This window comes from Vulpes lagopus, chromosome 8 (genome assembly GCF_018345385.1).
Source record: "Vulpes lagopus strain Blue_001 chromosome 8, ASM1834538v1, whole genome shotgun sequence".
Classification (NCBI taxonomy): Eukaryota; Metazoa; Chordata; class Mammalia; order Carnivora; family Canidae; genus Vulpes; species Vulpes lagopus.
In genome coordinates, this window is record NC_054831.1 from 22948304 (window position 1) to 22963252 (window position 14949).

Sequence of the window (14949 nt, forward strand, 5' to 3'; positions counted from 1 at the left end):
TGTTGCCGAAAGGCATTAAGATAAACCAAGAAAATTATTTTAAAATAATTTTACGCAATTTAATTTTGTTCATGCTTTGAGACAGCAAACTTTATTTTCATATAATGGTTTTTTAAATTACAAAATTAGCACATGCTTATATAAAATATGGAGAAATGGAAGGAAATATAAAGATGAAAACCTAACCACCATTTAGAGATAATCATTAATATTTTGTTGCTGTATTTTTCAGTCATTTTTCTGTTATGTATCTTTTCAAAGAAGGTAATGCCACCTATGTAGTTTTATATTTAACATCATCCATATACTCTTTGAAAACATGATTTTTAATGACTAAATCTATTTTAAGAACATATAAAATTTATTACCCATTCCCTGCAGCCGGACATTTAGGTTGGCAACTGTATCTTTATCTAATTCAGGTCCTGACTTCATAACTGGCTATGTTGACAGTTTGTAGATAGATACAAGGATGGTGAAAGAGAGAAGAGTATTTTGAAAAGCAGTTATAAAATTAATGACAGTTTTTTGGTAATATCACATAAGTCTATTTGGGGTAACATTTTTTATTAGAAAATTAATAGTTACACATTGTAAACTGTTTAGAAAACAGTTTATTGAAAAAAAATATTTCCGTTCATAAATAACACTGAAAATATATGGATGCACTTACTTTTAGTGTATCTATCTGTATCTAGATATATATTTTTTAACATAATTACAAGAAGGTGCATATGGTTTTATAACCTTTTTTTCCAACATTTCCCCTGTCATTAAGTACTCTTTGAAAATATTATTTTTTTTAATGGCTCTTTTCTTCTTCAGATAATTTATTTAACTATTATTACTTTGCTAGACATTTAAATCTTCCCAGTTTTGTCTGTTAAATAGAGCTGACATGACCACCTTTTGTCTTAAGAATTAATGATACCATATCACCACCTCCCTCCAAAAAGCTGAATTTATCCACATCACTAACAGTGGCCTTGAGCATATACTGCTCCTGTCACCAGATCCTGCCTTCTGTGCATATTGTAATCAACTTTTTGGAGAGAGAAAATCACTTTGTTTTGCCTATTTAATAGGTGAAAAGCAATGTTTTATTTTGTCTACATTTAAACTTCTCTGATGATTACCAAGGTTAAACATTTTTACATGTTTAGTAATCATTCATATTTGGAGTTAATTTTATCCTTGTGCCATTTTTCTGTTGTGTATCCATGTTTTGTTATTGACTTGTATATTAACTCTTCATAGAGTGAGTGTGTTAATGCTTTTTGCTATGTATTTACATTTATTTTATTTTTTATTTAAATACAGATAAATCCATTTCTTTATTCTTGTGCAACTACCTCCATCATGTATGCTTCCTTATTTGGATGTTTTCTTCTAGTTTTTTTTGTTTTTTAATGATTTCACTTTTACATTTAACCCTAATACATTGGGTCTGTATATTTTGAGGATCTAATTTAGCCTTATTTTTCAAATAGCCAATTTTCCCTTCCTCTAAGATTCTTCCTTTCTTTTATCCTTTCTTTTTTCCTTTCTTTTTTCCTTTCTTTCCTCCTTTCCTTTCCTTTCCTTTCCTTTCCTTTCCTTTCCTTTCCTTTCCTTTTCTTTTCTTTTCTTTTCTTTTCTTTTCTTTTCTTTTCTTTTCTTTTCTTTCTTTCTTTCTTTCTTTCTTTCTTTCTTTCTTTCTTTCTTTCGATTTCATTTATTCATTTGAGAAAGGACACAAGCAAGGGTGGAGGAATAGGGTCAGAGGGAAAGGGAGAAAGCAGGGAGCCTAATGCAGAGCTCAATCCCCAAACCCCGGGATTATGACCTGAGCAGAAGGCAGCCACTTAACCGATTGAGCCACCCAGGTGCCCTTAAAGTTTCTTTCTTTCTTACATATAAAGTTATTATAATTGTTGGTTCTAGTGATTCTTGAACCACAGTTTTATTATAACTTTTATAATTTCACAGTATTTGACAAGATAGGGCCCATCATTACTGTTTATTTTCAAAATGTTCTTAGCCATTTACATCTGTTTTTCAAGGTGAACATTAAAATCATATTGTTGATTCATACCATCCCCACTGAGAAAAAGGAGAAAAGAAAAATGTGTGTTTTAATTTGATTAAGGTGCATTAAACTTAAAAATTCATTTTAGAAGAAATGACATTGTCATATTTTTCATTCTTATCTAGCAATGTGTTATGCCTCTCTATTTCTTATATCTTTTTTATAACTCTGAGCAAAGTGAGTAAAATATTTTAGTTTTTTATGTGGTTTCCTGTGTTTTTCTCATTAGCTATTTTTATTTTTCTCATTTTTCTTGCTCTCTGAAATAGATGCCTTTTTTTCTGTTAGAGCATATCAAACTGATTATTACTGATAATATGGAAAGGTTTTGATATTTTCTCTATTTAGCACCCAACCATCTAATTATTTCTGAGGCATTTTCAATTTTTCCCTTAGCTTTCTTGATGTAGTGTATTATGCCAATGAGAATTTTGTGGCCCTTCTTCCCAATTTGTTTCTTAACTTTGTTTCATGTCTTATTATACTGACTAGGACTTTCAGAAAAATATTAAATTGTAGCCAAAGAAAAAATTGTGTTGAGGCTATGGGCTCTGTTGCCTGGTTTCTGATTTAACGGGGTTGCTGCTAGCATTTTATCATTTTATTATTAATGTTATCACTTACTGTTTTCCTAATATATTATTGTGAAAATTTTCAAGCATACAGTGGAGTTGAATTTTCAATTCTTTCAATCTCCAAGATTCTACCATTAACATTTACTGAAAATATTTGTTTTCTTTTACATCTTGTAGGAGATTTTTAAATTATCAATAATCTTGGTTGTATTACAGAAGTAGTTATCTGTACTTAGTGTTCCGAGATTTTTAAAAATCAACACTGCACTAATTGTTGAAAATACAAGTGAATACAGCAGTTTCTTAGCCCTATTGTTATCAGAAGTGGCCTATGTAAAAACTTTTAATAAAGCTTTGAAATGGGAGCTTATTATGAAAATTGTTCCACTGAAGATCAACATTAAGCATCAGAAGAAGGGTAGCTTTCTAACTTGGATTACAGAGGAAAAAGAATTGAAGTTAGAATTCTTCAGTATTCTACCAGAGTTTCTAGAGAAGAGAAGGCCTTTGTTCAGCTGACAGACAACTTACTTACAAAAACAGCTGGTTTTGCAGTCTACTTTCAAGGTGTATTTCTACAGTGAAATACAGTCCATCAGACTATCATAAGCTGAGTCATATTAGCCCTTGAGACCATCCCATTCTTGTGCTGACTCTATTTCCCCCAGGGTATTAGTCTCCTAGGGCTGACATAAATTTCTGGGTGACTTAAAACAACAGAAGTGTATTCTCTCACAGTTCTAGAGGCCAGAATCTGAAATCAAGGTGCCAGCAGAGTTGGTTTCTCTTGGAGACTCTGGGAGGGAAACACTTCCTCACCTTTCTCCTACCTCCTGGCAACTGCTGGCAGTCCTTGGTGTTGACTTGCAGATGCATCATCCTAACATCTGCTTCCATTTCTTCTACACTCCTCTTCTCTGCATTCTTCTCATTCTCTCTCATTCTCTTCTCATTCTCTTCTCATTCTCTTCTCATGCTCTTCTCATTCTCTTATAAGGACTCTCACATTGGTTTTAGGGCCTAGTATGACCTCATCTTGATCCTTACTATAGTTACATCTGCAAAGACCCTATTTGCAAATAAGATTACTTTCTGAGGTTCTGGGCTAACATGAATTTTTGGGTGACACTATTCAACTCTTTAAACCCAGCAATTTCCTTAGCAAGCAGTAGTAGAAAGAGCATCAGCTCAGAAGTCCAAAAGCTTGGCTCTGATCCTAGCCAGTTCTGCAATTTTGGGGGAGCTTGTCATCTTATCACTATCTCCATTTCTCAGATGAGGATGTTGATCAGTCAATAATCTTTCAGGGTCTTTCATTTGTCCTAAAGTCTCCATTTAAATAGTGAAGAATCACATGCATAGCTGATTTCAAGCTCTTTTCCTCTTGTTTCTCTCTGGTCTCTGATTATTTCTCAAGGGTCTGATTAATGTTGTTGGGACTTTGACATTTTTGCATAAAATACAGAATATCACTATCCTGGTTTGTACGTGAATATGAATGAAGGGGGTTCCTTAGTCCTTAGGCCTTTGTGGATTAACAAAAGATAGTTGCTGCACTTGGAGATTTTCCCATTTCTTTTGTCTCGGCCTTCACTCTGTTCTTTAAAAACAAAAATAAGAAAATTTAGAATTTTTTGTTGCCAAGGATGATTTAACACATAGATCTCAAGTAGGAGACCACAGATTCCAAGGTGCTCCAGTTTCATGTTCTCTTTCCTGCCTACTGCCCAGTAATTTTACTTAGTGATGAGAAAATGCACACTAGATTGTAGATAGTGGGCAATGTCTGACAGTCCTGAAACCTTATTTTGAATTACTAAAATGGTGAGGTTTAAATATTTCTTCAGGAGATATGCACATAAAGGCACAAAGAAAAGAAAGTTCATTTACATGCCATTATCCCTTGCTTAAAGAGTTAGCCCCCATCTTTTCTATATGCTCACCAAGACACAAAAGGAGGAATTTTCTGGCTGCAATTTTTATAGACTTCAGTGTTATTGAAATGAAAGTGCTTCAAGGACATTTCCATTTGTTACTAGCTTATGGTTTCTCATCTCATGTAAATTATTTTGCCACTTTTCATTTTAATTCTTTGCTGTCATTGTCTGGCAAAACGATCATTTGATTTCTGTCTGTGAAGATATTCACTGATTACTCAGCTGACAATGTCCTTTGTCTATAAAAGTGTAGTGCCCTTAGGATTTATTTTATTACTTTTTTATTACTACCTGTAGATTTCTGTTTATATTTCTTTCCCGTTTTTTGTCTTGGAAAATGACTAGGGCTATAAAATATTCTTATATGGGACAAGTATGTTTTGAACTCCAGAGTTCCAGTATAGAAACAGATGTCTTAAAATCTTAAAGTGAAATTCTCCTACAATTTGTCTATCTGGTAACAGTAGAAATATCTATTTCTTAGATACAATCTAAAGGTTAAAATACTTGAAGGTAAATGATAAATAGTGTGTATTACTCCTAAAGCTATCTTGTTTTGTTTTGTTTTGTTTTGTTTTGTTTTGTTTTGTTTTGTTTTTGGTATGAGGATAGAGAGGTGCCTAAGCCCAGGAGGTGAGGCCATCTTGACTTGTTACCATTCTATAATGTCTCTTGAATCTCCTTTCCTCTCTATTTCTGTGCCTCAGCCTACTGCAGACCCTCTCCTCAGCTATTGCTACTCTGCTTAACTGGCTCCTGCCTCTAGTATCACCAGAGATCTTTCCCAACAAAAATAATTTTGAGCATATAATAAAAAAATATAGGCTTAAAATAAGGCTTAAAAACCTTCATTCCCAATTGCCTAAAAAGTTAACTGCAAACTCTGTCATACCCTTTAAAATATGCGCCCAGGGTTTTTTTTTTCTTTTCAATTTGATCCCCAAGTACCCCATCTTATGTACAATGTATTCCACTCACACTGAACTTCTCATTCTCAAAAACATTCTAAGCTTTCATAACTCTCTTTCTTTGTATATGTTACTTCCTCTGCCTTGTATTAATTCACTTTACCTACCCTCCCTGCTCTTTCTTCAAGATCCTGCACAAATGTTGGTTCCTCTCTGCTCCCACATATTATATTCAGACCTCTGATACAGTCCATTCTGTGATGTTTATAATACGTTTCATTACATACATACAGCCTTCAGTGACTACACTGGAAAGCTTTGTCTGATTCATCTTTGCCACCATTTAGCCAATTGCCTCGTATAAATTAGGACTTAATCAACATTTTTTCAGAGACTAAATTATTATTTCCAAGATGAAAGTCATGAGACTTATTTCCCAACTTCATTGATAGTCTATTGGTTATGTATAGTTCAGAAATAAACACTATACTAATGTAATTGTATTCAGCTGCATCTTAGTCTACAACCTCCAAGTATACCTAGAGAAAATAGTGTACAGTATGGTGAGATCTCAACTGGCTTTCTCCTGAAAGATATTAATGGTTTTACTAAATGCCTTACTTAACTGCAATCACTGTTTATTTATTCAACCATCTGTTGGTCAAACAGTTGCTTATTGAATGTCTATTATATGCCAAGCAGATTCTTTGAGATAGAAAGAATTCTTTTTAGATAGAAACTGTAGTTAACCATCTTCTTTGATGCCTCCTTTTTCTGAGCAATTAACATGCCCTCTTTCACAGAGCACATATGAAAAAGACTCAAGGGATTTCGACACTAAATTCAGATAAGTCAATGATGTGATATGGTTACTGGGTCACTGTATAGTGTATTGTCTAAAGTGGGAGACTTTGGGGAAGTGGATTTGTTAATAATCCTGTAACAGCACTTTCTCAGGCAAACCAAGATCACCCTATATATAATCCCTATAGCCTAATCAGATTGCATTACTAGCTGCCTTGTTTTTCAAGCACATTTTAGTTTTTTATGCCTTTGTATCTTTGTCTTTACTGTTGACTTTGCCCTTTCCTCCAGTTCCAGGAGTGTCTGCATCCTTCAGAAGCCTGCCCAATTCAGTGAGCTTTCCCAGATCAGCCTCATCCATAGAAATATCTTTCTATTCTGAATTTAGTTAACTTATCATTTATATCCTTAACTAACAGCCTAGGTGTATTCTAGTTTACATATTCTAGTTATGTCACTGTTTTGACTGTTGTTTTGACTCCTTCAACTGTTTATTTTATGTATTCTTCCTCAGCTGAACCACATGTTTCTTAAGGTCAGGGCTTATATTTGAGCTTATATCCACTTCTCAAGTACAGTGCCTTACTCACACTCATGTAATACATTTTTGTTGAATATTTTATTTCCTCACGTACCTATGTCTTTCCTAAAAACCCTTCCACTTTATGTCAGTATTGTGTGTCTGTTCCCACTGCAAAAAAAAAAAAAAAAGGAGAAGAAATAAAGAAAAGAAAAAGGCTTTAAGAGCTTTGCAGTGGGGATCCCTGGGTGGCGCAGCGGTTTGGCGCCTGCCTTTGGCCCAGGGCGTGATCCTGGAGACCCGGGATCGAATCCCACGTCGGGCTCCCGGTGCATGGAGCCTGCTTCTCCCTCTGCCTGTGTCTCTGCCTCTCTCTCTCTCTCTGTGTGACTATCATAAATAAATTTAAAAAAAAATTAAAAAAAAAATAAAAAAAAGAGCTTTGCAGTGAATGTTTTTAATTACTACATCTTATATATTTACTATTTGATAAAATATATTTTATCATTTTAAATTATACTGTCTCTCTTGAATTCATATTTTGCAAACATTGAATCACTACAGAAAAACTAAAAGATAGGAAAGCAGTACTCAATAGCCTGACATATACACCTCCAGCTGTAATAGTACATTTTGTTGAAAATTTACATTTTGAATAGGCCTACATTTCTTAATTATAAAAATAGCAGGCCCTTAACAGAGAAGAAAGGACTAATTGTCAGGGCTAGAGTTATAAACCTATAGTGAATTCTTATATTCTTTGATTTGGAAGAAGTTATTGATTTCATTTTTACTCTGATCATCTTTATTTGTTATCATTAGATCCCAAAAATACATAGTAAAAATGATTTTTAAGACATTTTAAAGCATAAAGTCATATATACCATGAATAATTGCAAATTCTAACTTAGCTTCCAAAAGTACTGTGGCTTTCTGCTAATAATCATTAGAATGGCAGTCACAATCCTAGTATTTTTTTAGCTGATCCAAATACACTTCCCAAACATAAATTGTTTATGGGGTATTAATCATTAATTTAGTGTTTAATTGTTTCAATGTTTTCCCAAAGTTCTATTTTTTTAAAAAAGATTTTATTTATTTACTCATGAGAGACAGACACAGAGAGAGAGACAGACAGAGACATAGGCAGAGGGAGAAACCAGCTTCTCATAGGGAGCCTGATGCAGGACTCGATCCTGGATACCGGGATCACACCCTGAGCTGAAGGCAGACGCTCAACCACTGAGCCACCCAGACGTCCCCCAAATTATTATTAAAAATTAAAAATTTATGAAAATGGGTAATGCCTGGGAGGCTCAGTGGTTGAGTGTTATGCCTTAGGCTCAGGGCATGGTCCCAGGGTCCCAGGATTGAGTCCCACATCGGGCTCCCCTAAAGGAGCCTGCTTCTCCCTCTGCCTGTGTCTCTATATCTCTGTGTGTCTCTCATGAATAAATAAATAAAATCTTTTTTAAGAAAATTAGGAAAGTAGCATATATTCATTTCAAAAACTCGACAGAGAAGTATATAAAACATGAAAACCAGTCTTAATTACCACAAATACTTCCCTGTCTTCTATCCAGCTGCAGTATTCTTGCCCTCAAGAGATAATCATTTCTTTAGTATGTTAGTATGTATCTTTTGAGACCTTACAATAACTCTATATCTCTGATTTTCAACAGTTCATTTACAATGGTATTTATTTCTTTTGGAGATCCCTACACTGGGTTGGTAGAGACTTTATCATTATTGACTTGTTAGCACTGCCATCAATGGGGAGTACATATAAGGATGAATCAGACCTGTACCTCAGGTGGCTTTCAGTATAGTGGGGGAGAGATATATATAGTGATAACTGTAATACAAGATGAAAAAAATGTGAGAGAGGAACAGATGGAGTGCTATGGGATTCATGGGCTAATACTTACCTTTGACTGGCCAAGAGCTGATACTCATTCCATATCCTGAAAGACAAGATTTGTGTTGTAGGGAGGCAAAAAGAATATACTAGCAGGAGAAGGGCACAGAGATTTCCAGGAGTTTATAAGTTTATTCTGTTTTCCTAGACTATATCATCCATATATGGTAGTAGCAACAGATAAAGAAGCAAAGATAGTTTAGGGGAGAACTCTGAACATCTCTATAATAAACCTTTAAAATTTTTTAACAGAATAGTGCCCATGACTAGAGAGATATACACTAGGAATATTAAGTAGACATTGGAGGGGGTGGATGGGGTGTCACTGACTTTGCTGTTAATTTGGAAGAAGTGTTGCTATAATGAGGTATAATGGCCCTACAGCTGCTGCTGAAATAGGACCTGTAGGTCTTAACAACAGCCATATTCCATCACATCTGAAAAGGCCTTGATTGAAGACATACCTTTATTTTATGTACCAGTGAGGGACAAAAAGAAACAACACACAAAACACTTAATTTTCAGACACCACTAATTTTAATATATATCCTGATTTTAGAGATTATAATACTAAAGAAATGTACATCATAAAATCAGTGAAACAGTGTAATTGCATAGGTACAGGGAAAAGATGGGGCATGCAAGAAAAACAGGAGAGAGCTGTTAAAGAAGGGAAGATGAGATCAGTTACAAGTAGAGAAGTAGACCTTGAGGAGAATGCATCTTCCTCAACCAGGAGATGAAGAAATGAATGAGCAATGACTCAGAGAAGTTGAGACGTTGAGAAGCTAAAAACATCAAGCAAACTTATATTAAATAACCTCTGTCTTGGTAAAAGAGGAGGCAAGGTAATCTGTAAAAAGAATGACTGATGGGTATGAGGGCTCAGGACGTAAGAGTGAAAAGGTTTCAGGTAAGTGGGTGTGAAAGATGGAGTATTAAAAGCAGTTAGGACAGAAAGAGTTCCCATCCAAAATGAGGAGCCCAGTTAAGGTTGAAAAGCACAGATTTATAAAGAAACCAATTGGCCCTATTTTATGACTTTGTCCAGGAACACTTGGTACCCTGAGAGAAGGATGAAAGAGAACATGTGGAAGGTGCTTTCTGCAGGGTAGGAGATTGGCTGGACAGGTATGGTGGAAGGACAGAGAAGCTAAATAAGTTTCTCTGAAGGGATATTGTTGATTTGGCTCACCATGAAGTTCAGGCTGAGAATGAAAGGTGAGGCCAGAAGAATAGATAAACAGATTTTTTTTAAGTCCGGGGAGCATTTTAAAGGGATTCAAGATTATAAAGAAGTCGAAGAAAATATTATTTTGAAGAGGAGGAGTAGGTAAGTAGAAAGTTGATTGGGAGAATTTCAGAATTAAGATCATGGAGGTAGAATTTAGAAGGTTGAGTCTTGAAGATGTGATCTTTCTAAAACACAGATAGGTGTATATCAATCTCCATGTGGCTTGAAAATCCAGTTTCAAGATGACATCTTTATTACTGACAAGAACAGACAAGACTTATCACAAGCTGGCCCCATCCTATGTTTCCAAGCTAATATCACCTCATTTCTTCCTGTGAACCCATATTCTAACCACACTGAATTTTCTGTGGCCAGAATCCTCAGGCTTTTATCTACCTTTGGCTTTTGCACATGCTGTTCCCCTTGCATGAAATGCTCTTTCTTTTCTTTGCCTTGCAAACTCCTGCCCATTTTCAAGACCCAACTCAAGATGGCACTTCTCTGCCACATCATTCTGGGTCCCTGCGAACAACATCAAGTGCACTTTTATCTGTGCTCCAGCAGTACTCTCTTCAGACATCTTAGGGAATTTTACCACAAGCATATAGATTTATACGTCTCTCTCTTCAATAGATTGTAAACTCCTTGAAGTCAGAAACTATCTAATTCTCTTTACTCACAGTGCAAGCATGCAGTGTTAGGTACTTAATATCTGCTTTTATTGTTTTTGTTGAATTTTAAATAAATGAGCTAATACAGTGCTTCTCAAACAATGTGCATTTGAATCACCTAGAAATCTTGTAAAATTTAGATTCTGATTCAGTCTGAGGTGGGGTCTGGGATTCTACCTTTCTAACAAGCCCCCAGTTGATGCTGGTGCTGTAGGCTCATGAAACTAATTAAAAGTGTCTTTGCCCAAGTAAAATAGCACAAGTGGAGTAAAGGTCAGTAGGAATGTGGAACTGGAGCAGTTATGGGGACAGTCAATTGAACACTCCGTATGAACACTAGACCCCTAAAAATGATAACAGAAAATCATGTAGGAAGAGATGCTTATATTGTGGAATCAAGCAGGAGACCACTGTGGAGGATGGTGGGTGACTGGCCTGGTTATGATCTAGTTTTAGGACCTAATGTTTTAGCAAAGGAAAGGCTTTCCAGTTAGCAGCTGCTGTGTTGGGACTGCTGCAAAGGATGTGCTCCATGGAGATGGTGGGGCAGGACAGTGGGGGCAGGGGTGGTAGTGTCAGAAATCCAGATTTGGGGGATTCACAAGAAAGGTTTGCAGCCTCCAGTTTTTTATTTTTTATTCCTGGTAGAATGGCATTTACACCATCACAGACCCAGAGGGTAAGAGAAAAGAAAAGCTGCATTCTAAGAGAAGGGAAGCCCCTGAAGAAACGGGAGGTCTAGAATCTGACAAGGGATCATTTCCTGATCCATAAGCATATAGGTTCAAAGGATGAAGATCTTTTTCTTCAAATCATAGTTGACAGAAAAAGTAGCCCTAATAAACACTGTTCCCACATAGAGTCTCGTAGGTCTGATAATGCTAAGGAGGAGTTCAGTAACTCTGATTTCTTGTAAATACTATTGTATAGAATGTGTGCTTTTTTAACATATGGAAAAAGGCAAAAATATATCTCCTCCCACTAATCCCCTTCCCCCACAATGAAGTAATTGATTTTTACAGGCTGATGAGTACTCTTCCAGCTTTTATCCATGATATTTGTGAACACACAGATAGGAATTTTTCAAATTTCATAATGGTATTTTCCATGCACATTATTCTGCAAATTGTTTTTCTCACTTAGGAATGTTGTAAACATCCCTCCAGGTCAATGGATAGAGCTCTAACTTATTTTTTTTCCTAGTCATTTTTAAATAGCTGTGTATAAATATAGATGTCCCGTGATTTGTTCTGCCATTCTCTCATTGATGCACAATTTGGTCATTTAAAACTTTTGCCGCTACAAAATATGACACACCAAAAAAAAAAAAAAAAAAGTCCTATTGTGACCAGTGCCTCATAACAGAACTCTGTGATCTCAACCACCTATATGTGTATCACAAGCAACTTTTATATCAAGGACATCTTCCAGTGTGAAGCAAAGCAGTAACTAGGCCTGCACTAATATAGTAGCCACTAGTCACATTTAGCAATTTAAATTTAAATTTGCTAAAATTAAATAAAAAAATTCATTTCCTCAGTCACATCAGCCTCATTTCAACTGCTCAGCAGCCACATGTGAGTAGTGGCTCCCCTTCTGGAAAGTAAAGGCCAGACCATTTCCATCCTTACAGAGAATTCCATTGGACGGCCTGGCCTAGACACTCATGTTACATCCTAAAGAAGAACATATTTTTCAGTGGGTTAGTGTTTTAAAGAGAGCACATTTTTTAAAGTATAAACTTTGTGTCTTAATTGGTTGCCTCTGCAGTTACTTCAACGAGAATCAATACCCAGATGAAGCAAAGAGAGAAGAAATTGCCAATGCTTGCAATGCGGTTATACAGAAGCCAGGTGAGGAGCAAGCTGCCATTTTCCTCAGTGGTGGAGCTCTCAGCTTCAGATCATCATTTGGGATGAAAAAATCTTCTTTTACTCGTTCTGTTTGGGTACTTTAGCTCCATCCTCATCACCTTCTTGTCTAGTCACTGCCCTGTCCTGTTCAAGCAGTACTTCTTAGAGATGTAATTATGGTACTCCAGATCAAATGTTCACATGAAAAGTTTCCAGGGACTGGCCCTGCTTTGAGATACTAGACCTTGAATTTATATTTTTAAAGACTACATAGGTTTCTTTCTCCAAAAATACAGCATAACTATGTCAATTCCAAAATAATTTTTAAGTTTAGAATATTTAAGGAAGGCTTGTAAATGAAAAGATTTAGATTTTTTTTTAACAAGTGTTTTATAATTCTGTATTTCTGTTTGAAGAAAGAATTCTTATTGGAGTTGGCATCTTTTTCCTTCCCACATTGGGATGACTTTTGCATATAGCTAGGAAAAATTTAGGATAGTTCCATCCTGAAGTCCTGTTGTTCCTATGCAAGTTAGCCGAGCCACTTAAACACACATGACTTTTCTTCCATGTGTTAAAATATTATTCCACATTTCACAGTTTTTGTTGCCAGAAACCATTCTCAGTCAAGATGATCAGTTGATCGTCATTTGGCCAGTTAATTTGATTGGCTTAAAGGTCATATACAAAAGTATCAATGTTTTATCATAATTAAACTGTAATTTATTCTTCCTTACCCAGAAGCCAGACTTCTAGCAATCTAAGCCCTGCAGATATTACCTCCAATGACACCTATACCCTTACTTCACACTAGCCAAAGTCCCACCCCTGAAGCTGTGCAGGAACTCAAAACCTCCCTGGAAAACACTTCACCCTATATCATCAATGTGTTGCCTGGTTTCTGGCTTTTCTACCCACTGTGGATTAAAACCTTAAAACAAAAGGAAAATGGAGGAGAGAAAGGTACAGATGGGTTCTTGTTGGTGAGCATGGTGGTAATCCATAAGAAGTCACATTTGACAGAAAAGAAGATAATAAATCTAAAATGCAATCTGAATTGGGCTATGCGTCTAGCATAGTTACAATAATGGATGGTCAGAGTACCTTTAGTCTTCAAGAAAACATGGATAATAATGTTTATATAAGGCCTTAAGGATGTAAATAAACTTGAGCTACCTGGAAACTTGATGAAGATTAACATACTCATCTACAATGGTGCTAATGAAATGAAGCTTCCATGGACTATCCAATGACCTTTGAACCCTGGCAGCCTGACTTTGTGGAATTCAATAATTTTGTATTTAGTATTGGAATTCTTTAGTATTATGTGGCTTTCTGAAATATTTTATGTTATTATTTGCTATTTTTGTATTTAGTTTTTATTCATTCAATAATAATTTCAGTATATACAGAGTACTAATAAATAAAAAACAACCCACCTCCCCCTATATCTGTTATTCTGACAATAAATGCAATCAAAAGAACTTTTCAAAAAGAAAAGTATTATTCCTTAAAACTGGTCTCAGATGCAGACTATCTGAATTTTATTGCATATATTCACAGGCAAAAAACTGTCTGATCTGGAACGAGTTACCTCCCTCAAAGTATATAATTGGTTTGCTAACAGACGGAAGGAGATCAAGAGGAGAGCCAATATTGGTAATGTATCAGAGAGGCTGCTTTCACTTTTGAAGCAGTCATAGACATTGTGTTTGAGAGCACTGCACCTTCAGTTTAGAACTGCAGCTCTTAATGATCCTAACTTTTAAGCCTAACAAGCCTTACTTTTTTCTTTGTGTTTTTAAGAGTATTATTTGCACTATTTGTATTATACTAATAATGACATTGTTCTCAGTGTTCTAGAACCTAGAATTAGACATGGCCCCTGACAACGTGACTCCTGTACTGCATATTAAAGATACTTGCTAAGGTCTTGAGCAAGGGAATGAGACCCTGAGCTGCCTTGTTGTTATTGGACTGTGACTTAGATATTAAGAAACATATGATTAATAGAATTGGAATGAAAAAGTCTTAATAAGGAACACAGCAAAAACACAGACTTTTAAAAAGCATTTAAGAAATGTGAATTGATAAGATTGGGGTGGGGGGGTTGGTTTTGAGATTCTAAAATTGTCTTTCATTTCTAAACTTACTCCCTCTCCATGAATACAATTCTCAAATACTTTATAGAACCCCGAGACAGAAGGGCTGTTGAATTAGTTGGTAAGTATTTATGAAGCGCCTAACAGTCAACCACTCACATGTGGCTCACATAGAATTAGGGGTTCCTCCCCTGGCCTGTGTGCAGTTGAATTCTATGTTTGCAAGTTAAAAGAAACAAAACATAAAAGAATCTGGGTTCTTGTTTAATTACATCCTAATTTCCTCAGCACAAAGATTAATTCAGTGTTTAGGCTATTAAAATAATGTAACAGATAATTTAGGGATCTATTTGCTTTTT

The 14949-nt window shown here is 35.5% G+C and overlaps 1 protein-coding gene across 16 annotated transcripts in view; it reads left to right on the forward strand.

Annotated features, from left to right (window-relative positions):
- HMBOX1 (homeobox containing 1) overlaps positions 1-14949 on the forward strand; it is a 191451-nt gene that overhangs the window by 160362 nt on the left and 16140 nt on the right. For all 16 annotated transcript variants that reach the window (XM_041768221.1, XM_041768222.1, XM_041768216.1 and 13 more), the window contains 2 exons: positions 12406-12488; positions 14052-14147. In XM_041768221.1, coding sequence (XP_041624155.1) covers positions 12406-12488; positions 14052-14147 — 179 coding nt within the window. The remainder of the gene's footprint in view (positions 1-12405; positions 12489-14051; positions 14148-14949) is intronic.